Below are 24,709 nucleotides of genomic sequence, written 5' to 3' on the forward strand. Positions count from 1 at the left end.
CACTATGCTAAAAAAAGGACTCCACTGAAGATCCTTGAGTTTCATGAGTCATCAGAGCACGAAGATCTTTTGAATGTGGGCACTTGATGGGATTTAACACCTTCCAGATAAAACTCTATATTACCACTTTCATGGCAAGGTTTTTTCCATGGTTATAGAACTACTTAGAGAAACAAAACACTGTGAAATGTTTTACTTAACCTTTCTGGCTGTTGACTAAAGTGTGTTAGATAACATGCAGAAAATAAGGAAATCTGGGTTACATAAATGCTTCAATGTCTTCCTAGAAGAGTTAAGTAGGAATTAAAATCTGAAAGTAATGTTGAGTGATCGCTGCCTCGCACTTCTCTCTGATCTTGGAGGAGTGGCATGAATTTCCTGATGGCACCTACCTGTCCACTGCATGCATGGGAATCTTTGTGATTTAATGGGAATGGCCCGGAGCTGTCCCTGAAATGGGCTGAAACCATTTGGAATTGGCCCTGTCACCAAAGCTCATCCAGAAGACATTGTCTTCTGTATACACTAAGATCCTGCCCTTTAACTAGGGGAGGATTCGTGTCACTCAGACCAACTCGACCCCTATTTAGGATCATGAATTCGGGGGTTTGTCTAAAATAGAGTCAACAGCAATAGAAGGAAGGACTCAAGACCAAAAGAGAAACCTGGTCCTGAACAGCGTTATTTAAGTGTGGCGGAGGACTTGCCGAGGCAACAGGCGTCACTCTACTTTCAACAGTCTCAGCTGGAAACATTCCCCGCTTGGGGAGTAAGAGCTCGACATTACCAGGACAGGAAGGTGAAGTCCACACATAGGGCCAGAGAGGGCACAACAGGCTGAGCACACACTTTGCAGAAGACCAGGGTCAGTCCCACCTCTGACACTGCGTGGTTCCTCCTGGCCCCCAGCACTGCCAGTGTGGCCCCCAAACTAGACTGTTACATCCACACGGGTTATTAGGTACAATCGCGAAGGAAGCCCCTACCCCCGTGTTCTGACTCCAGGAGAAATAGCATGTAAAGCTCCATGGTCCAAAACCTATGCTGCACACAGGACAGGTGTGCTACCGTCACCGCGGAACAAATATGGAAATAGGCTCTTTCAAGGATGAATGAAGTACTATTAATTTTAGCGACGAGCTTAAAGTTATTTGAAATAGTTTTATTTCACAGATACAAAAACAATTTGACCATTTACAAATCGTACAAAAACAGATGGCTTTCTTTGAAACATGCTAAGTAAGAGACTGGGCCAGAGAGAGAGTTCAGGTGCTTGCCTTGCATCCTGCCAACCCCAGTTCTGATTCCCAGCACCATACATGGTTCCCAGAACACTGCCAGGGGGCACTTGATTAGAGCAAGGCAGAACCCATGAGCACTGCCAGGTGTGACCCCAGAGGCCCTTCTCCCCCCGCATTCCCCTCCCCCCCCCCAAAAAAAAATACTGGACTTAAAAACAGTGTGGATTCACACTCTGGTCTGTAAACAGGTTTGGCTTTGTTTTTCATTCAGATGCATACATAAAAGTGATATAAAATAACACACTAAATGAACCTTGCAAAGGTATGATTAAAAAAAAAGAGGTGGGGTGAAAACGAAAGGATTTATTTTGGTAGCTCTTCGATGATGATACGAGACACGGAGTTCCAGCCCGTCGAAGCATCTCCTTTCGGGTAATCTGAGCAGGTACCGACCCAGATAGCAACATCCACTAACCCAGCTCCGATGCCTTCACACAGTCCTTCCACTGCAAAACGAGGGGGGAAGTTAGGTCTATTTTTAGAATAAAAAGCAGAAGCCAAGTTTCTTACTCTAGTAGGTAAGTTAGATGGGAAATTGGTTTAGTAGGCTCTGAATTGAAAATGCTCATGTGTGACAGTTTTATAGAGAGTTCTCTTTTACTTAATTCATAAAGATTTTCAAAAGATGTATGTTGTGGCATAATAGAAAATTTTCTTATGGGCTTTAATAAACAGTATCCATTTGGTGAAGGGATAACCTAAAATTTAAAAAGCAATTTAATTCTGAACAAAAGAAGCTTATATTTTAAAAAACTAAGACTTAGTACAGTGGGTAGGGTACTTGCCTTACATGTGGCCGACCCACGTTCAATCCATATGGTCCCCTGAGCACCATCAGGTGTGATCCCTGAGTGATTGAACCTGGGTTGGCCATGTGCAAGGCAAGCATCCTATCTGCTGTCCTATCACTCTGGTCCCCTCCCCCCCGCTTTTTTTTTAAATTACCTGAAATGCCAGAGATACAGGACAGTGTTTGCCTTGCACACTCCAAACCCATGTTTGATTCTCACAGCACCATATATGGTCCCCTGAGTCCCACCAGAAGTGATCCCTGATCACAGCCAGAAGTAAGTCCTGAGCACCACTGGGTGTAGCCCAAAACCAAAAAGTAAATAAGATTACCTAGATACTTGATAATTTTTAAGTAGAACAAGGAACTTTCATAGCACTTAAATTCTAGGCTTGCCTTGCATATGACTGACCCTGGTTCGATCCCTCTGCATCCCATATGTTTACCCATGCACTTCCCAGAGCAATTCCTGCGCATCACTGGGTGAAGCCCAAAAACCAAAAGAAAAGAAAAAGAAATTCTAGCATGATTACTATACCAAGCCTTCAAGTCTGAAATTTCCATCTTGACATCATCAATGTGGAAAAACAAGCAAAAACCCTTGTTTTTTCACTGTGTTCTGCTTTGTATTGAGTACCTTTTCTTGGGACTTCTGGACTTCATATACTAACATCCGACTTGCATTCCCTGTTACACAGGTACTTCTAGATTAAATATATCCCCCCTGCAGTCATTTTGATAGGCCAAGAAGATAGGGCTCCTTTGATGTCTATAAGGAGGGAAAGGTAGCACAGGTTGGCTTGGCGGGTTCTTGGGAACAGAGAGTGCAAACAGAAGTGGGGCAGGCAGGTGCCCTGGGATTGTCACTTTCCTCCCAGTTCTGCTGCTCTCCAGCGGCTGGGGATGGAGGACAGAAGCCGCCTGCTTTTCCATGCTGGAATTAGCATCAGTGAATCGAAGGCAAGTTCCGAGGATTCTGGGAACTGGCTCTGGTTCAGGCCCCTTTGAACATCAGGAACAAAGTTCTCATCAGCCCTCTCAAACGTGTATCCTGGGAGTTACGCCGGGTGAGCTCTCCCCTCAGCTGGCCTAGAGACTTGTTCCTTTCACCCTACAAAATGGTAGCTTAGGGTTTACTCTTCACAAGGAGAATTCAGTGGTCTGGTCATGGTCTCTAATACAGAAAAATAAAATTCTTAAGAGTAAATGAACACCTTTGCTGTGATCACATATAATTATATTGCAGATTACTAAGCACCTAATATATGATGGATTCATGAACTGGAGAGTAAGGCCTTACCGGAGGGTAAGACCCTTGCTTTGCATCATGGTCCCCTAGGCCCCTGGGAGTGACTCCCAAGCACTGCCAGGTATGGCTCCCAATCATAAGCCTCCCCCCACCACACACACACACACACACACACACACACACACACACACACACAAAGACAAATCAAATTTTCTCAACCCAAGTGGTAAGATGACCTTAATACTCCCATGGGTATAGTCGAGGCCTATGGCATTTTCTGATGTGCTGACACAAAGGAATCCCTTTTCTTTTTTCAGGGGAAGGGGGCAGGGATGTTTGCCACACTGAGTTCAAATGTTTCTCCTGGCTCTGTGCTTAGGGATCACTCCTGGAGGTGCTCAGGTGACCATATGTGATGCCAAGGATTGAACCAGGGTTGTTGCATGCAAGGCAAGTGCCTTAATCTCTGTAGTATTTCTCTGGCTCCAGAAATCTCTTTTCCTTTCCCTTAAGAAAATACGTTAAGAGGCCAAGATAGGGCATTTGTCTTGCATGTGGCTTGCAGAGTTCGATTCCTGGAAATCCATAAGGTCCCTTGAGCCTACCAGGGGTAAACCCTGAGTGCAGAGCCAGGAGTAATCTCTGAGCACCACCAGGTAAAAATAAAACTTTAAAAATGTTTTAAATGTGCTAAAGTTATTTCACTCTAGGGTCAAGTTTTAATTCATCATAATCAAAAGCTGTTATGAATAACAAATTCCTTCTGACATTCAACATCCAGCAGCTCAATTAACACACCATGTTTGGGAAATGCTTCTCTGAATAATTTATGAAATTTATGCGTATATAGGTCAGTGTTCCTGAGCATAAGAACTTTTATGTTATGACAAGATAGAAATACCACCTCTCACATCTTAAAGATAACAATCAAAAATTGCTTCTATCAACCACTCTCCAAACACATATTACTCCCTATCCAATTCTGTTCTTTTGTATATAGATTTTTCTTACTTTAGAGACTGTTTCTCAGCTGAAAGGCACAAAACTCTTCTTTTCCTACATAAATATCTAAGAGTTTGGTGAAAAGATCTGTTAAATATGACCAGAGAGGCCTAGATCTCAATATCTGTATTGCAAACCATAATGCCCCAAAGTAGAGAGGGAGTAAGAAGGAAACTGCCATAAATAGAGGCAAGGGGGTGGGTGGGAGTGGGGAGGAATACTGGGGACATTGGTGGTGGAAAGCGTACACTGGTAAAGGGATGGGTGTTCAATCATTGTATGACTGAAACTCAAACACGAAAGCTTTGTAAGTGTAGCTTACTGTGGTTAAATTAAAAAAAGGGTTTTTTACTTAAAAAATAAATAAAAAGAAGAGGTCTTGAGGGAAGACAACATGGCTTGGGTTTCCATTATCCTCAACAGTGATTCTACCTTCCTGAGTAATGACTCTAGTTCCCTGGGCCTTCTCCATGTGCACTGCAAGGGGTTAAACTCTCTGTCTCAAGGATCTAGTGGGAAATTAAGGATGTGGAAGAGATCCCTTGGTTATTTGGGATAAATATGTTGTATTCAGTTTTTGACTCCGTGCATCACTTGGACTCCAAAAGCATGTTGCTGGTTTACAATGATCTCTAGTGTGCAATGGGCTGGGGTGGCAGAATCAAATCTTCTCTCTTTCCTCTGCCATATGTAAGTACAAGATTAGTGAGACATGCCTTCACGAAATCAAGGCAATGTGGTGATTCTCCCAGTCTATGCTCTCACAATGGACCATGCCCAGTAAAAAGCAAGAAACCAATATGGCGGCAGTCAAGTCTTGATAGTGGTGTCTTGGGGTTAGGACATTAATCAGTTGGCTTTTATCCCTTCTACCTTTTGATATGTTCTTAGTTTTGTTTGTTTGTTTTGTTTAGTTTTATTTCTTAGAGAAACTTTAAACAGAACAAAACAGGGGCCAGAGAGATAGTACAAAGATTAAGCCACTTTCCTAATATGTGTCTATGGCGTCAGCAAACTTCATCCAAATCCAGACACCACTCATGGCCCCTGAAGCATCATCAGGAGTGGTCCCGGAGAACAGAGCCAGGATAGTCCCTGAGCACTGCTGAGTGTGTGGGCCCAAAACAAAATAAAACAATAAAACAAGAGCAACAATTTCCCCCTGATTATGACCCCTAGTTTGAATGCCTCTCCCCCCATTGTACATAGAATGAGTACAGGAACATACTATAAATTCTCTTTTTCACAAATTCACACACCATCTCTACCCTTCTTGAGGACAAGGTCCAGAAACAGGTCTCCTGAGCACTCTTGAGTTGGTGGACCTCCCCGGAGGAGGAACAGTAGAATCACTTGCGGATGGTTTGACTAGCTTGGCCACTGTCTGGTCCATTCTAGCCTGCTTCTCTGTAGCAGAATGAACTACCCAGCAGTGGGGATTACTTGGATGACCCCAATATGAACTGAAGAAGAAAATTCACTGCTCCATGGTATTATTAGCTGTTTTGCATTTCATTTAAGTCTATGGTTTTGAACCTTGGCAGCTTTAAAAAAATACAGATGCTGTTGTCTTCTCCCCAGAGATTCTGACCCAGTTCCTCAGCGATAGAATCCAGGCATTCATTGGTAAAGATCTCTAGGAAATTCTGAAGTTCAGCCAAAATAGAGAATTATTTGCAGAAAACCCTGCTACAGGCCTGTTTTGTTTTAGGGATGCTCCAGGGTTACTCCTGGCTTTGTGCTCAAAGAGCATTCCTGGCAGTGCTCAGAGAGTATTCCCTGGCAGGAATACTAATGGCCCTGCCAGGGAAAGAACTGGGGCACCGAAGACAAGGGCCTGATATCCGATACCATCTCTCCCAATTGTTATGGACCTTTCTATAACTAGTCTACTTACCAGAAGAAGTGCGATGAATATTAATTGTCGAATTCAGTTCAGGACTTCCTTGGTCCAGATAAATGATGGCTTCGATGGGAAGCGGCCCTGCACATTCAGCTCCATTGAATGTGAAGTACCAGCGCTGACAGCAGGCGCTTCTGCATTTTAAGCGCAGTGCACCACTGAAGAGAACCCTCAGGGCACTGTTGGACCGCATCTTCGTGAAAGTACACTCCTAGCACACACACACACAGTGCTCAGTGAGCATTCTCCTCTAAGAAGAGGCTTTTGAATCAAATTGTCATTATTCTTTGCCCCAAACCACAGTTTATTTCTTAGTGAAGTCAAACAGTTTTTAGAGAAACTTACTTAGACAAAGAGGATGAAAGAGAGAGAGAGATTGGGTGCTCAGAAGGGAACACGGACATCTCCAGGAGGGAAAAAGCACATCTCAGATTGAGTCAAAGAAAGGAATTACACATTTCAGGTTGAGATGAGGTGGAGAATGTTCCCCAAACATTATGATGATGATGATGATGATGACGATTAATTAGATTTTTTGCCATACTCAGCTATGCTCAGGGCTTACTCCTGGCTCTGTAATCAGGGATCACTCCTGGAGGGGCTTGGGGGCCATATGGGGTACCTGGGATCAACCCTGGGTCAGTTGCATGCAGGAGAAACTGTGCTATCTCTCTTGCCCTCGCCAAACCACATTTTACATAACATTTTTTATTTTGAGGAGGGAAGAGTTTGAACCACACCTGGTTTGCACTGTGATCATTGTAGTGGCTCTTGGGGACCATATGCAATGTGAGAGATCAAACTAGCGTCATCTGAGTGAAGGCCAGACCATTTTACTCTCTCTCTCTACAACCCAAAGAACATACAGTGTTTTGTTTTTGTTCTGGGGTCACACCAGGCACTGCTTGGGACCTACTCCTGGGTCTGCACTCAGGAGTTACTCCTGGCAGGGCTTGGGAGACCATTTGCCGAGGATCTGTAAAATGGGGCACACGGGAGGTTGACTCAAGAAAAAGAGTGTTTCTACATCTCCACTCAACACACCTAGAGCTGGTCAGTCCCCGCGTCTTTGTGTCCATCACCTTTCCCTCACAGAAAAGAATTTCAGAAGGAGGTGAAATGGTGATACAAGAGTCTTTATGGAAACTTGTTTAGAAAGAGGTGAGGAAAGAGAGAGAGGGAGAAGTGTGTATTCAAGAGAGAACACAGGCATCTCCAGAGTGGAGATAAACAAGCAAAGAAACATAGAGACAAACACATGAGATGTATGATGTTCAAGGGAGAATACAGGCTTGAAAAGCCAGCCCAAACCACATTATAAAAGCTGGCCTTTTTACTGAGGGAGAAAGGTGCTTTGCAAGGGAGCTAAATAATTTTGAATCTAGGAACACTAAGAAAATTTAGCTGTGGCTTTCTTAGGATTTCCCATTGAGAGTATATCCCAATTGTGGCCAATCTATTTATTTGCTTTCTGTTATTTCCAGAAGTAGTTCCTGAGCATTTCATAAAGACATTGAATACACAAAACAGAATTTCTGGCCCCTGGCATGGACACAAGCCTGTGTACAGGCTGTGTATATTTCTTCTTATTTCCTTATGAGCCACAGCAAACAGTATGGGGGGCAGCAGAGAGGGAAAGTTCTTACTCGTTATCTGTGAAACACGCTTCTAAGCTCTTTCCCTTTGACCAGTTTTTGTGAAATGTGTTTATTGCTTCATGGTTCTACACTCTTCTATTTGCAGAAGGCTCCCAACCCTGTTCTGACCCCTGCTAAAAATAACTGAAAGACATTAGTAATTCAGACCAAGAGGTACCACTTTCATTATTTATTTTTTACTTTTTCTAAAAAGTTCTGTGATTTATAATACTCTTACTGGTAGGGAAAGGATTACTTTCAGAGAAAACTCAGCCACTTTGGAGCAATCAATTTGCCAATACCAGATGTTTATTTTATTTTTCTGGTTTTGGGGTTACACCCAATGGTGCTCAGAAGTTACTCCTGGCTCTGCGCTCAGGGATCACTCCCGGTGTTGTTCAGAGGACAGATACAGTGTTGGGCATTAGGGGATAGCCACATGCAAGACAAATATCTTAACCCCTGTACTATCTCTCTGGTTCTCTCCCTTTTTTTCTTTTTGTTTTTTGGGCCATACCTGGCAATGCTCAGGGGTTACTCCTGGTGATGCTGAGAATCAAACCCCAGCCAGCTGCATGCAGGACAAGTGCCCTACCAGCTCTACTGTCTCTCCAGCCCCACCTCTGGGCCTCTTTTTAATTAATTGTGAGTATATAGAGATATATATGTATAGATAGATATTGATTTAACGTTGGATATTTGAAGGAACAGGCAATGTTTAAACAAAATACTTTCTAGAAATTACATAAGAAATCACAGAACAACGGCAGCTGTGTGCACAGAGAGCTGCTCAGGATCCTCTTAAGCATTTTCAAATAAGCAAATGAAGCAGAGATGAAAGGGTGGAAGAATAGTACAAAGATTGAATTTTAAAATCTCTTGAGTTTCTGGAAAATAAAATCACTGCTTGTGGCCTGGAGGCAGTTACCCTGTCAACCAAAGCCAGGTAACAGGAAAAGGCTTCCAAGAGAACCTCTGGGCCAATTGGGAAGCAAGTACTAATCAAAGGACTGAATCATTCATCTTTTCAGTTATTTCTCCTGTCAATGTTGCAGAATAATTTCGAATGGTCAATACAGACCATTGCTCATCCAACCCACTCCAACTTAGTAATGTTAAACTTAGTAAAGTTAGTAATGTTAAACTTAGCAATGTTAGTAATGTTAAGCTGCTATAGTGTCTCGTCCCCGCCAACCTCTGCCCTGCATAGTGACAAATGCAAACTGGACTCTGCTGCATGCAAGGCAACGGACCATCTCTCCAGTCCCCTTAATTTGGGTTGTTGGTGGTGGTGTTAGTGGTGGTGGTGGTTGCTGCAGGGGCCACCCTGAGCCACCAGGGTGTGGGGGTGTGCTGGGGATGTGCAGGGTTGCCGTGGCTGGGGTCAAAGCAGGCAAGACATGGACTCCACCCCTCCCCCTGCCACATCCCCCACCTCTTCATTTTGGAAAAAGTTTTAGGTCATAAGTAAATATATAAACAAAGTTAAATTCCCATCCCCCCCATGATGAAACCCTCCCCTGCTTAACCCCCAGCAACATCCAGGCCCGACTCACCGCAATTTTCCCGAGATCGATGCCGTAATTCAGCGAGCTCCAGGAACACTGCTTGTAGTTGGGGCTCCAGGACTCCTCAAAGGTCTCCCTCAGGCATTCTCCCTTCTCTCCTTTGGATCCATCCCGCCCTGGAATCCCAGGGGTGCCAGGAATGCCGTTGGCCCCAGGGCTCCCGTCCCGACCCGGCACGCCAGCAGGCCCTTGCAAACACATCCCGTTGTACTGTCATAGAGAAAAGCGAAGATGAGCCACACTCTGGTGAGCACTGCCTTTCTTGGTTTGCTGTGGAGGCCACACCCAGTAGCACTTAAGACTCTGTGCTGGGGGATCGCTCCTGGCAGGGCTCAGAGAACCATGGCTGGTACTGGGCTTCCAGCCTGGCTCAACTCCATGGAAGACAAGCACCTTCAACCCTGTACTATATATGTCTCAGTCCAGAGCTACATTGCTTTGGAGCCGCTGGGGGCCAGAATCCTCACTGAGTCACTGTTGGGGATCTGATTTTTTTCGGGCAATGAAGAAAATCACTGAGGCAATGCAGGTGCTCAACTACAGATCCACATCCCCTGCTGCTAGGGAATTGATTTTTAAATGATTTTGAAAGTATTGACATTTCTTTTTCTGATCTTTTCTTACACAGGCTTCATTTTTTTATTTGATCTTTACATTGTTACTGAGGTACCGTGGTATGTCACAGCATTAATGTTGATGGTTTAGGCATCCAGTGTTACTGCACCACACCTACCCCTGAAACTCTGACATCCTGCCACCACTGACCATTGTCCCTAGATCCATTCTTGTCTTTCCTACCCCTTAGTAAGCTCAGGTCTGTGGTCAGATTCAAAGAGTTTGTTTTTGCTGGACATTGTCTAGGACCTTGCTTTGTTTGTTTATATCCCACAGGCTTTAAACACACACACACACACACACACACACCACAGATACACACACACCCCCCAGACACACACTCCACAGACATCCCCCCTGACACATACACACATACACCACAGACACCCCCCCACACATACACACGAAGACAATGCTCTCATTTGCTGCCCTTTTGAAGTGCTCATTAAAAGCACACACACATTTCAAATTCCAAGGAGGGTACAGTTTAATATATTGCTTTTTCTTTTGAACCCTCGAGGTCCAAGGTGATACCTCGAGGTCCAAAGTGTTTATAGCAAGGTCTCCCTGCGTGCAAGGCAAATGCCCTATCGCTGTGCTATTGCCCCAGCCGGGAGCGATAGCACAGTGGGTAGGGCTTTTGCCTTACAAGTGGCCAACATGGCCGACCCGAGTTCAATTCCTCCGCCCCTCTCGGAGAGCCCGGCAAGCTACCGAGAGTATTCGATATGCCAGACACAGTAACAACAAAGTCTCCAATGGAGACGTTACTGGGCCCCCTCGAGCAAATCGACGATCAACGGGAGGGCCTTTACCTTTTTTTTACCTTTACCTCCCCTGGTCTTTATGTGGGGATCAGTCCTGAGGGTCACACTTCTGTCCTCTAGCACCCCCTACAGAACAGGAGGAACAGGCTTGGAGCAGCTCACCAAAGGCCTTAGCTAAGGGGCAGGAACCCATCAAACATCTGTATGCTCAGATTCTCTTGTTGTTTTTTTGGGGGGGGGGGGAGGGGTGCTTTTTGAATAGGGACAGTAGTATTATTTATAGAAGTTGGGTTCTCTAAAGCATGGTTTCTGGAGTTTTAAGTCCATCCAGCCAACACGTGAGATTGTACACGTTCCACACGTTCCTTCTGGTGCCTGGTACTACCTCTGTAAAATGGGGGAAGTTATCGACAGTCTTCCCTTATAGGGTCCGTGTGAGCACGAGTGAAATAATATATAAAATATGGGGCCAGAAACATAATATAGCAGGTAAAGTGCTTGCTTTGCACGTAGCTGGTCTGGGTTTCACCTCCAGCACCACCTATATAGGTCCCCTGAGCACCATCAGCAATAAATCTGAGAACAGCTGGATGCAACCCCCAAACAAACAACAAAATACAGTGAAATGTTTCTGGCTCCCAGGAAAGAGGAGACACGTTAGCCAGGATCATTCTTTTCTTGGATGAGAGAAAAAGAGGAGGGTTTAGGTATTCAGATACTACTGCTGGCTCAGGACACAAAAGATGGTACCAGAGATTTGAACTAGGGTCAGCCAAGTGCAAGGAAATCACCTAAACCCCTGTACTATCTCTCCAGCCCCAGCCATGGTCATTCTTATTGCTTCTGGACAAGTGTACTCAATTCACTTCAAGTTTTGCTTTGACACTTCTCTACTAGTGTAAATTTTGCAATGTTATCATTCTATATAAACATATTATCTAAGAGAACAACAGTCACAACAGCAAAACTACCAAGATTCCTTGTAGACTAAAATTTCTCATTTATTTGTTTACTTTGTTTTGGGGGCCACACTCAGCAGTGCTCAGGGCTTCTCCTGGTTCTGCACTCAGGGAATCAATCCTGACAAGGCTCGGGGGACCAGATTGGGTGCCAAGGATCTAACTCACATGCAAGGCAAATGCTCTAACCACTGTACTATTGCTCCTGCCCCTAAGTTTATCTTTTAATTGGGCCAGTTTTGCATAAACATGGTCATATTATAAAATTTCGTAATGACACTTCCTAAGAAGGCCCCTTCTAGACCTATGCATAATGATCCATCTGCTCCTCATAGTGCTGACTTGATCTTTGTTTGGAAGCATGACATGCAATTTTGACAATGATGATGTGCCAAGTGTATGAAAAGCAACATAAAATGAAATAGCTTTCAAGACATCACTATTTATTTGCTGCTGCAGAAACAGAGACATTAACAGCTTTAGGGGCAGAGAGATAGAACAGCAGGGAAGTCCTTGTGTGTGACCCACTTGGGTTCAATTCCTGGTACCATGTACACCCCAGAGTGATTCCTGACAACAGAGTCGTAGTAAAACCTGAGTATCACCAGATAAGGCCTCCAAAACAAAAACAATGAAATTAATGGCATTGTAAACATGCTGAAAATATAAAATATCCTGAAAGAGCTGGAGACTAGAATTCCATTTTAAGGATTTCCATCATTTCCCCTCTTAGCAACAGGCATTGTTGGAAGGCAGAAATGATAAGATTTCTGGGTTTATTTGTATATTCCTTCAGGACCAGGTGTAACACCAAGTTTTTGTTCTCCATATATTCGTCATTTTCAACCAGGAAAGATGTTGTTGGCCAGAGGACACTTGGCAATGTCTGAAGACATTTCAGATGCTGCAGTCGGGAAGGATAGATTGCTATTGGTATCTAGTGAGTAGTGGCCAATTCAGTTTCTGGACACACCACACACAGCACAGGCCTGCAACAAAGGGTTATTAACCCCCAACGTCTGTAAGGCAGCAGACAGAGTTCAAATGGGCTGGAGCGCAGGCTGTGCGTGCAGAAGATCCTGGGATTTGACCTCTGACACTGCATGGCCTGTGAGTACTGCCCTGAGTGATCTCCAAGCAATGAGTTTGGAGTAACCCCGGAACACTGCCAAGTAAAACCCCCAAGACACCATCCCTCAGTGTCAATAATTTCATGGTGGAGGATTTCTATTCACCCTTCCTATCTAATCCACATTTCCCAGTCCACAGAAATTTATCTAGTTTGAATCCACAGATATAATTACTTCTGTCTTCTTTCACTTTTAAATTACTAAGCCTGCACGCACAAGCAAAAAAGCCAAAATTTTTTGTGACTGCGGAAGGAACGCTGTTTCTCTCACTCACCAGCAGGGGGCAGAGCTCGCTGGAAGCTGAAAGCCGCGCTTTGATCGCTCCTGTACAAAAAGCTCCTTCATACAATCTGTAAACTTTCTTAATGATTCTGGGGACTTTTTTCCTTCAGGCAAAACCAAAATCCAACCTCCAGGATGCACCTGATCCTGGCTACTTCCAAATGGGACTAGAGTTGTGGGAAACCGCAGCTACTCTAAATCCCTGGAGGGAGAGGGAGAAAGGGGCTGGCTGTAGGGAGAAAGGGCTGTTTTCTGGATCAGAATGACAGATTCATAAGACTCGTGCTCGCATGGTAAAGCTTTTCAAAACAACCCAAAGTAGAAACTAAGCCTTGAACTTTCTGCTTTATGAAGCAAAACGACAGTAACCTCTTTCTCTTGCCCCCCACACCCATCACCCCCCCACCCGCTCCCCAACAAAGTGTCATGTAAAATGGGTCAAGAATGTTTTTCCTCCACAGAATTAAAAAAATTAGGCATAGAACCAGTTTCCAGAAAAGGGGGTGGAGTGTTTCTTGGTTTGTTAGCTTAGTTTACAACAGGCAAGCTTAAATTCAAAACGGTATTTTTGAAATACTTTCCTTGTTAGCATTTGGGCCGGGCTTAGGGATTACTCCTGGCTGCACTCTGGAACGAGTCCTGGCAGGCTTGGGGGATCCTATGGGGTGCTGGGGATCGACCTGAGGGTGGTCTTGTGCAAGGTAAGTGCTACCTGTTGGGCTATTTATTGCCCCTGCCACCCAAACAGCTTTTAATACCAAAAAAAAAAACCCTCCCCATTTGAAATGCCCAGATAAGCCTAGAAACCACATTTGTCTGCGAAGATTGGTTTGGGAGTTGAAACTTGCAGTGACCAATGGAGTTGCATGCTCCCTCCTCTGCCTTTTTTTTTTTTTAGCTTTTCGGGTCACACCAGCGATGTTCAGGGGTTACTCCTGGCTCTGCACTCAGGAATTATCCCTGGAAGTGTTCGGGGCAATGCATGGGATGCTGGGAATCAAACCCAGGTCAGCAGGGTGCAAGGCAAACGCCATACCCTCTGTACTATTGCTCCAGCCCCCTGCATGGGGCCCCACGTAAGCCCTACAGGCAAGACTTCTGGGTGGCCGCTCCTAGAAAGTACCAAGGGGCGACCGTGTTGGGGCTCCTGGATACTGTCTAGTGCTACCTGGTGGCCACGGCTCCAGGAGCCGAATGTCAGTAAGACCCCTACCCCTCTCTAACAACACACTGGCACCCGAGCTGGGGGCCCTTCCTTCCCCCTGCAGCTCTCTGAACCCCTCCTGGCCCCAGCTGTGGTCCAGAGAAAATTGCAGCCCCCAGTCCCTCGGAAGATGACCCAGCATGACTCACGCTCTTAAGTTTCAAGGAGTTGGCTAGAGAGTGGCCAGGGCGGTTCTTCATCCCTCCTGCAGGCAGACGTGGCAGCGGCCCCAACGGGACACGTTGCTCGTGACCCCCAGTCCTCCCGCGGGCAGCGGGGTCGGGGTCCCTGGGAGCTCCTGGGCCCATTGTTTAACCTACCCAAGCGCCCCGTCCTGCTCTCCTACCCCTCCAACCTCGGGGGCAAGGAGGGGGGAGTCTACATCCCTATCCTTGGGGGAAGGGGGGAGTGGAGGCGTCCCACCTAACCTCGCCTCCTCTGCTGCATGCCTCCTGTCATCCTGGGGTCCCCTCCGCGGGTGCCTCTTGCCCTCAGCTCCCCTTCCTCCCTCGCAGAGCCGGACAAAGCGAGGGTGCACTCGGCAGCGCCCCGTGCCCTCCACCGGTACCCGGCCCCCCGCGCCCAGCCCGGGACTCACCAGGTCCACCACCTCCCGCTGCCGGATCACCGCCTTGGGTTTCGCCTTGGGCATGTCGGGGGCGCCGGCCGGCAGCTGTGGCTGCAGCAGCAGCAGCAGCAGGAGTTGCAGCAGCAGTGCGAGGCCAGCGGGCCGGGCCGGGCCGGGGGCGGCGGGCCGTGGGGGGCGCATGGCCGGGGACCGGGGCGCGAGGGCAGCAGCGCGAGCAGGAGGCTCTCAGGGTCGGTCTCCGCCGCGCGCCGCCGCCGCCGAGGGCTGCATCAATGAGCCTTTCACCCGCCCCCGCCCCCCAAGAACTCGGAGCTTCCACCGAGCCATAGGCTGGAGCCCCCACCCGGGAGCCCGGCCGGGGCGGGCCAGGGCCGGGCCCGCCCACGCACAGCAGCCCAGCTCCTGCGGGGTGCAGGAGGCAGAGGGGAAGGGAGGGAGGGCAGAGGGGGCTCTTGCTGCAAGCTAGGAACTGCCTTCAAGGGCTCCCCCCACTGCCAGCAAGCCCTCTGGGGCTGGGAGTGCTGGTGACCGCTTCTGGGGAGAGGGGGTAGAGGCAGCCCGTTAGCAGGAGCCAATGGCCCAGGCGACAAAGAGTCGCTTTTCGCTTTTCGTAGTAATTGCCAAGGGCCACGGAGCCCTTTTTTGTAAGTCTGGGGTTCAGACTAGAGATGGAGATTCAACTAAGAGAAAAAGCCTGGGTTAGTTAACTTTGGGTATCTTTAAGCCATATATGGTGAATCACTTTTTTTTTTTTTTTTTTTTTTGCTTTTTGGGTCACACCCGGGGATGCTCAGGGGTTACTCCTGGCTTTGCATTCAGGAATTACTCTGGGAATCGAACCCAGGGTTACAAGCAAATGCCACACCCGCTGTGCTATCGCTCCAGCCCTGGCAAAATATGCACTGTGAAATATGTAAACCAGATCAGGGGTTCTGTGTTTTGGGGATAATCTGTGGTAACAGGCAAATGCTTTCCAGCATGCAGTGGGCTTTCACCTCCACATGCTAAAATTACCACAGCACTGCAGGCGCTGAGCACTTACTTTGCATGCAGGAGATCCCCCTATATCCTCAATTCCTCTACACCACACGGTTCCGCAAGAACTCCAGGGGCGCCCCCAAACCCAAACCCAAACCCCAAACAACATAGCAGAGCTCAGCTCCAGGAGCCCTGCACTGCCTTCCACACACTGTGCTCTGGGAGAGCCTGGGCTGGCAGACGCCTGCCCTGCGCCGCCCTTTCACAGGCGGGTAAACTGAGGCTTAGGTGGGTAAGCAATTAGTGGTAGAATTCACTTTTGCGGCGTTACTTTTGGGGCTGCCTCCACTGATGCTCAGGAGAATGCTCTGGTGGCATTTCTGGTGTGGTGATGGAGATTCGAACCTGGGGCAGCTACGTGCAAGTCAAGCACCTTAACCCCTGAACCATCTCTTCAGCCGTGACATTCACTTCCTGTTTGGGGCCACACACAGCTGCACTTGAGGGACCATGAGGTGCCAGGGAGAGAACATGGCATCCGGTGCATCGAGGTAGCTCCCAGGCCTGGAAACTCTCCACCTGGAGGTTTCTTTCTCCTTCCCCCACCCTGTGGGCCATGTTCGCTCATCTGTGGCCCTACTCACCCGCATTTTGGGAAGAGAAGCTCCGGGGCACAGGCCATCTCTGAGGGGGTGGAGCAGGAACCTTTCACATGCCCCTCTGGAACCCGGCAGAGTTCCACCCCAACCTGGACACATATGGAGGCCAGGGCCACTCAAGCGGGACTCCTTGATGGGGCCCAGCCAGGTTCCTGAAAGTTACAGGGAGCCCTGTTGAGGGTTATTCCAGGAAAAACTCCAGGGGAGCAGACGGGAGTATTTCTCGCTGCTCACTGCAACTGCTCAGGCCTGACCAAGGGAAACTGTCATTCCTGTTTGCCAGAGGAGCCAAATGCCAAGGGGGGCTGGAGAGAGAGAACAAAGGCTAAGGTGTTCTGCAGCTGCCTCCACAACTCCAATTTGAACCCTGGCAGTGCATCTGCCCTGCGGGCAGGGGCAGTCCCTGAGCACAGAGCCAGGTGTGACCCTGAATATAAGAGACAGATGTGGCTCCCCCACCTAAAAAAAGAAAAATCCGAATGGCTTTAGGCCAGGACTACCTCCATAATCTGCGGTCCCACTGCAAAATGAAAATGTGAGTTCTTTGTTTTAAAATGGTTAAGAATTTCCCATGGTTTCCCAGCACTGTCTGCTGAGCAGGGACGCTGCATGGATTACTAGCGTGGGAACAGGGCTGGTGTGATACTCACCGAGGGCCCAGCAACCAGCCCTTTGTGGCCCAGTTCTGGCGGTGCTGAGGGATTCCCAGAGTCTAGTTTGTCTCTCTGTAGCTGCGACTGTGTAGCTTCAGAAGATCCCTTTCTCTGTAAGTTTGGGGTCCAGGTTGGGGATTCAACTAAGAGAGAAGCTTGGGTTAACTCTAAGCGTCTTTTTTTTTTCTTTTTTGGGTCACACCCAGCAAGGCACAAGAGTTACTCCTGGCTCTGCACTCAGAAATTACTCCTGGCGGTGCTCAGGGGACCATATGGGATGCTGGGAATCGAACCTGGGTCAGCCGTGTGCAAGGCAAAAACACCCTACCCGCTGTGCTATTGCTCCAGCCCCACTCTGAGCATCTTTAAACCATACATTCACATGGTGAGTCACCTTGTACTGTAAAACATGTAAACTGGATCAGCGGTTTTGTGTTTCAGAGATAATCTGTGATAACACGCAAATGCTTTCTAGCATGCAGTGGGCTGTCACCTGCATGTGCTAAAATTATTCTCCCAAATGAATGCTCATCTATATAGTATATGGTGAACTATACCTCTGGGCTTGAAAAGTCATTGATGCTACCACCTTTGGAATTTACTCTCTCAGCCCAGCTTTCTCCATCTAAATTTTAGATGTTTACGATCACGATCATCCTGTTATTTGTCAATTGCCTTGAGCAGGCCCCAGTAACGTCTCCTTCGTCCTAGCCCTGAGATTTTAAAAAGTGCCATATTCAAGGCTCTTCCAGGGTTAGGAGAATAAGACCCATCATTGTTACTGGTATTTGGCATATTGGGTATCCCACGGGGAGTTTGCCAGACTCTGCCGTGCGGGCAGGTAACACTCAGTAACCTGCCAGGTTGTCCAAAGTAAGAATGAGAGAATAAGATGTCCCAGCTTCCAGGAGCTGGATTTTATAGTCTCTGGGTCTTGGCTGTTGATAGGATTACACGGCGCTGGAGGTCAGATGGTGGGTGTGACCCCTGCCTACTGGAAGATGGAGGTTCTGGGTGGAGGATGCTCAGCCCCAATCCGAGCAGGCTTGGAGATCTCAGCCCTGGGACCTACATGCCTTTGTTCCTGTCGGTACCTTCACACGTGTGGAGAGTGGTCTCAGCATGGTGGTGGCTGGTTCTGGAGATCTTTGACTGCCGGAGCTCTGTTTGGGACGGGGAGGGAAACTCAACCCACTCCCTCCAAGGGGCCCCAATGAGGATAGCCAGGCGCAGGGACAGGAGACTCTGTGCTGTTCTCTTCCGGGAGCTGGGTTTTATAGTCTCTGGGTCTTGGCCATTGATGGGATTACACAGTGCTGAGGGTCAGATGGTGGGTGTGACCCCTGCCTACTGGAAGATGGAGGATCTGGGTGGATTTTAGGAAAGAAAGGAAAAAAATGGGCCAAGAGTCCTGCCTGGAATGATCCTTGAGCACAGAGCCAGGAGTAAGCCCTGAGCACCGCCCGGTGTTAACAAGAACAGGTCTGACAAGTAGTAAGATCAATAGGTCAGTAAACATACTCTCATCACTAGTGCTGGAAGCCAGCCAGCGGCTCTTTATTTCCTTTGTGCAGAAATAAACACAACAGTCTCTCAGTGCTAAATTGTTCGTGTGCCTGTCTCTCGGTTCCTGTGTTCGCTGAGTGTATCTTTATGAATCAGAGGGTGATGATTCTTTCAGAGCACCACGGAGTCACTGCAGGCTGTGAAGTCCCATTTCAGCAGCCCTTCTAACTGTGTAAACAGTGTTGTTTCCCTGGGGGAGGGAGTGATCTGTGATTCTAGGCCAACCAGACTGGAGGTTTTTTTTTTTAATTTATTATTTATTGAATCACTGTGGGAAAAGTTACAAAACTTTCAGGTTTAGGTCTCAGTCATGTAAATATCAAACACATTTCCCTTTACCAATACTTATTTTTTACCACGAAGAACCCCAATAAAACCCCACCTCCCACCCCTCCCAATGCCTGTGAGGCAGATGAATTCTAGTTAACACTCTATCTACTTTGACTAGATTCATTGTTTCGATAAAAGATGCACCATTATTATTAAGAGTTTACACCCCCCCCCCCCCCCCAAATCAGGCATGCTGAAAAAGCATTGTGAAATGATTTGCTTTCTACAGCTGGGTTCAATAATTAAATGTTGTTTAATTTTTGGATTTGGTTTTGGATTTCTGCTATTTTACTTATTAACCCTGGAAGTATTTCTACTGAAAGTCAGATAATTAAGAGGTTGGTTTCTGTTCTCTGGGGCCGTGTTCGTGCCGGAGAGCCGCTCGTGGGGGGCAACTGGTGACCTCGGTGGGGTGTAAAGGACGGGCCGAAACGCTCCCCTTCCCATGAGGTTTTGGTCGCCCCCACATCCCCGGCTCATACCTGCTGTCCACAAGGCTCCCATGCGGCCGCCATCTTTCTTTCCAGAGGGAGGAGGGCGGAAGGGAGCAACACCCTTTCCCCTCCGGGCAGGCATGATGGCCTGGATTAACGCATAGTCCGTTCACTTTTCTGCTCCAAGCTGCCGGGTTCTGCATTAAGTCCTTGTGCTTCTGGGGCCGTGGCCGTGCCGGAGAGCCACTCATGGGAGGCAACTGGTGGCCTCGGTAGGGAGTGAGGAACGGGCCGGAACGCCCCCCTTCCCATGAGGTTTTAAAGACTGAAGGTTTGATGCAAGGGCCTGAGCAAGGGCTGCTGCTTGGGCTGTGCAGTGCTGGGGATCTCCAGGGCTCAGGGACCATGTGGCAGAGGGAATCAAACCTGAGATGGGCACATGCCAGGTGTGTGCTCCTGTGCTGCCTCCAGGCACCTGTCACAGTATTTATCAAACGATTTTGTTTGTTTGTTTGTTTTGGGTGGGGTCACACCTGGAAGTACTCCCAGTCAGCTGGTCACACCTGGTCTACTCCCAGTCAGCTCCATGCTCAGGAGTTGGTCCTGGTGGTTCTCCGTGGACCATAAGTAAGGCTGTGGAATCACACTCAGAGGCAAAGTACCATGAGCTCTGTCACTGGCCCTGTCAGTTATTTGATTGTTTTTTTTTTTCACATTTGCTCTTTTTTGTCTGTTTTTGTTTTCTGAGGCTCACCCAGCAACGCTGAGGGGTTACTTCTGGCACAGAACCAGGAATTATTCCTGGTGGTGCTTGAGCGACTATGTTGGATGCTGGGAATGAAACCAAGGTCAGCCACGGGCGAGGCAAATGCCCCACCTCTTGTATATTGCTCTGACCCCTGATCTTATTTTTTCAAAGAGCAAAAATGGCAATGAGGAGCACTGATATTAATAATCGCTGATAAACAGGAAATTGAAATAAATATAGAAATCAATGGGCTGGAAGGGCCAGATGTTTAGAATCAATGGGAGATTTGTTGGAATTAAGGTAAAAGAACCAATATAGCCAACTGGACCGGGAGTAACCCAGACCATATTAGTTATTTCAACTTGAAGGGCTATAATTCAGGAGATTGGTGATACATATAATGCAGGAGATTGATATTACAGGAAATGTTGGAGTCTGCAGTGCTGAGGTAAACTGAGAAAGCAGCTACCATGCAAAGTCTGGGAAGCATGGAGAAGAAGCACTGTGTCCTCGGGGCAAGGTTCCAGAGGTAGCATTCGGAAAAAGTCCTGTCCCGGTCTTGGGGTTGACCAGATGGTTCTTAAACTTTCAGTAGGAGCACCAAGTATTTAGGCCAAGAAAGCTATGGGCTGTGTGCAAACAGCCCAGAGGGATGAGGCATAACTGTTTCCAGGGAAAACTGGAGGCTAAAATTACAGTTATCTTCTGCTTAGTTACATACTAAGTACTTTTACCTGTTTCTTAAAAAGTGCTTATGCTATAAACTATTATTATTTTTATAATAAAATTAGGGATTCTGTATAAGATCTAAGAAAGGTTTGATTCAATAGATGACTCTTATACACCATATCACTCAAGATCCAATAGGGAAACAGAATTCACTCAAAACAGAAGGAATTGAACATAGGAAATTGGTCACAAGGGCCAGAAACTCAATGAGAATTATGAAGAATGGGGCCAAAGAGTGCTAATAAATCCTTAAAAGAAAATGGGGAAGGGGGAAGCAAATGACTTATTCCACTGACTTGTGTTTACACAGGCATAGAGAGTCTAAAATAAAACCAGTGATTGAGTGGCTTCATGTTACAAAGTACCTAGATTATCAGGCTGTTTGGATTGGTATGAAATGGTTATAAATGGTCTTACTCTAGCTCATAATCCCTGAGCACTTTCCGGTGTGTCCACACCCCCCCCCCCATTTTTCCCAACAACCCCACCCTCTGCAAAGGAAAAAGGAAAAAAAGTGCTGAAAAGTCACCATCAATTTTTATTCTCTTACTGTTGCTGATCTCCAGTTGCTCATCAATTTGCTCAAGTGGGCCCAGTAACATCGCCATTGTGAGACATGTTGTTACTGTGTTTGGCACATCAAATTCGTCACGGGTAGCTTGCCAGGCTTTGCCATGCAGGCGAGATACTCTCGGTAGCTTGCCAGGCTCTCCGAGAGGGGTGGAGGAATCGAACCCAGGTTGGCCCGGCTGGCAGTGTGCAAGGCAAACGCCCCACTGCAACAAAAACTCCCATCGCTCATAGCCAGGCATGTTTTGCCCTCACCAGCCAATGATGATGGGAATTTTTGTTGTTCTGTAAGAATAAAAGTTGACGGTGATTCGTCAAACCTAACTCACTGATGAAAGATGGTGAAAATTCCCTGCCTGGGATTTAGTCTGATACACTCTTGTGCACTGGATTTTTTGGTATTTGGAGCTTTGTGTGTTTGCATATAGAGCTTGACTCATGCTTCCTGCTTAGGTAGTCTTTCATTTCCAGTTAAATATGCCTTCTTTTTCTTTTAAATTTTTATTCTGGGTATTGGGGGCACAGCCAGTAGTAATCGGGGACCCAGTCGTGCCAGGGATTGAATTCAGGGTTCTCACTCACAAAGCAAGTTCTCCAGCCTTTTAATCCTTCTCCTGGACCCTTCCCTTTTCTGAAGTTACCTCAGAATGTCTCTTCTTCTCTTAATTATGTACTGTGTACTGCAGTTTCGAAACCAGTGGCCTCTGAACAGGCTCTGTATTGTAAGAATTCTTCAGAAAATTATAAATTGTTTGCTGTGGAGATCTGTGTTTGAAACTGACCAAGATGAAAGTCACTTCTGGGTATTTCAAATGACTCTCTGTGGTCTGTGTCTTTCAAGGCACAAAGAACTGCCTGTCTTAGGAGAAAGGGAAGCCAAAGAAAGCAGGGTTTTGTTTTTTAATTACATCTTAAAACATCAACTTTTACCAAATATATCCAAGACCTCTATTTTCTTCCCCAGATCCAAACCCATCAGATAATCCACTGGATCTGGCTCTTGTCCCCTCAGTTCCCTTAATGATAGAAGTGATAGTTTTGTGGATAAAAGTCAGATTATTGCAATGGAAATTGAAACAAGCCAGCGACATTCATTTCTCTGGTGCCAATCAAAAATTTAGTAAATGATAGCACTTAATATAGTTTCAATATTCTCCAGACTGCCCGAGAGAGAATGCTAAGCACTGACAAAATGGGACAAAACTGGTGACAGGAGGGAGGAAGATGAAGACGTGTGATATGAAGCATGAAGTGGGCAGCTATCCATAGAAAAACAAGAGACTGGCCAAAAAAAATCATACAGGAGTTAAAGTTCTTGCTTTGCCTACAGCTGATTCTGGTTTGATCCCTCACACCACACATGGTTCCCTGAACACTGCCAGGAGTGACCCTGAGCACAGAGTCAGGAGTAGCCCCTGAACACTGAAGAATGTTATTCACACCTCCCCCAAAAAAGAAGCCTTCAAAAAAAAGATAAACTAAAAATAAGAGTAGGGATCAGAGAGATAATACAGTGGGAAAAGCACTTACCTTGCATGAAGCCACCCCAGGTTTAGATTCCCAACACTGCATATGGTCTCCTGAGTACCACCGGGAGTGACCCCTGAGAGTAAACCCTGAGCATAGCTAGGGGTGGCCAAAGGAAAAAAAAACAGAAAGAAGAGTGAATGGAATAATTTACTGTCACTCTGTCAGAGATAACCCTCGGCATCCAGGCAGGTATCAGGGATCAAACTCACAGCCTCATGCCTACAAGGCATCCCTGTCCCCCCGGTCACCCGTGGGTGCAATTTCTACTCTCTGATTCCTGGACCAGCAACTGCAGAGCTGGTTAGAGAAACAGATCCTGGTGCTTCTCTCCAGACTGCCTGGCTCAAAGTGCTAGAGGTTGGAGCCAATGATCAGGGTTGAGAAACATTCCTGGTGTGAGAACCTCTACTCCAACTCATGCCCCCATCCCCTGTCCAGGAGACTGCAGGGACCTCAAACAGTCTGGGCAAGGCAGTGGCTCTGGCTTCTGCTCCTGACAAGCTGCTGGGGTCGGAGGGGCTTAAATCATGGAATTAGATTTGCCCAGGGGCACAGAGAGGCTAGTTGTGTGACTTGCTGGTGCCAGCAGACGTAGCTTCTCCCCAGGCTCTCTTCTCAAGGGGCAAGAGGTCTCCTAACTCTGTTCTCCCCCTCCCTGTGATGTCCTGGGTGCACCATGAAAACTCTTCATTCTGCTGGGCATTTATTTCGGTAGTTGGCAGTGAGATGGTCATGAACTCCTGGACAAGGGTAAGAGTGGGGGTCTTCTTCTGTGCCCCACACCCAAGACACACATGATCAACTTCTAGTTCCTCTGGCGGCATCTTCTGGAGTTTTCTTCCTCCTGAAAACACCCACGGACCTCCCAGCAGAATTACAGTGCAGAGAAACAGCACAAGGATAAAGTGTTTGCCTTGCATGCTGCAGACTCAGGGTGTAAAAGTGGCATTGGAGGGCTGGCTGGAGCGATCCGACAGGGAGTAGGTGTCTGAACATGGGGCTGACCTGAGTTCTACTCCCAGTGCCCCATATGGCCCTCTGAGCCCACGAGGAGTGATTCTTGAGTGTAGAGCCAGGAGTAAGTCCTGAGCACAAGCAGATGGGGCCCCCAAACAAAAACAAAATATTTAAAATTTTAAAATAAGAAGGGGGCACTTTGGAACAGACATCCCTAGAAGGAAATGGGGTGAGCATGCAGGGGTCTCCAGGGTTCTTGGACTATTTTACATGTCACTCCATATTCCCTTGCTGATCCCAGGCTTGGAGGTGCACTGATTTTAGGAGTGCACTGTTCTTCCTTTTTAGCTTCTGCCCTCAGCTTGCATTCCCCGCCCCCCCTCCCTCCCCCACCTCCGCCCGAGTAGCCATTCCCACCAGCTAGGAGAGGCTCTGTGCCTCCCCAGCCTGGCAGGGATCTCCTTCCCGAGTCAAATGTCACCACTTCCAGGTTAACTCTGTTATTTCAGGGTACCTGTGGTCAGTCCATGTTTGTTGAATAAATTAACAGATGCTTGAC

The 24,709-nt window shown here is 47.2% G+C and overlaps 1 protein-coding gene across 1 annotated transcript; it reads right to left on the reverse strand.

Moving 5' to 3' along the window:
- Positions 1–1,569: 1,569 nt before the first annotated feature.
- CTHRC1 (collagen triple helix repeat containing 1) lies at positions 1,570–15,265 on the reverse strand. The gene is made up of 4 exons (XM_056111422.1): positions 15,006–15,265; positions 9,439–9,660; positions 6,240–6,456; positions 1,570–1,747 (listed from the first exon to the last, which is right to left on the reverse strand). Exons 1-4 carry the CDS (start codon positions 15,174–15,176, stop codon positions 1,605–1,607), a joined length of 753 nt encoding a protein of 250 aa, XP_055967397.1. The 5' UTR covers positions 15,177–15,265; the 3' UTR covers positions 1,570–1,604.
- Between the last annotated feature and the right edge of the window lie 9,444 nt (positions 15,266–24,709).

Source organism: Sorex fumeus, unplaced genomic scaffold (genome assembly GCF_029834395.1).
Source record: "Sorex fumeus unplaced genomic scaffold, SorFum_2.1 ptg000002l, whole genome shotgun sequence".
Taxonomy (NCBI): Eukaryota; Metazoa; Chordata; class Mammalia; order Eulipotyphla; family Soricidae; genus Sorex; species Sorex fumeus.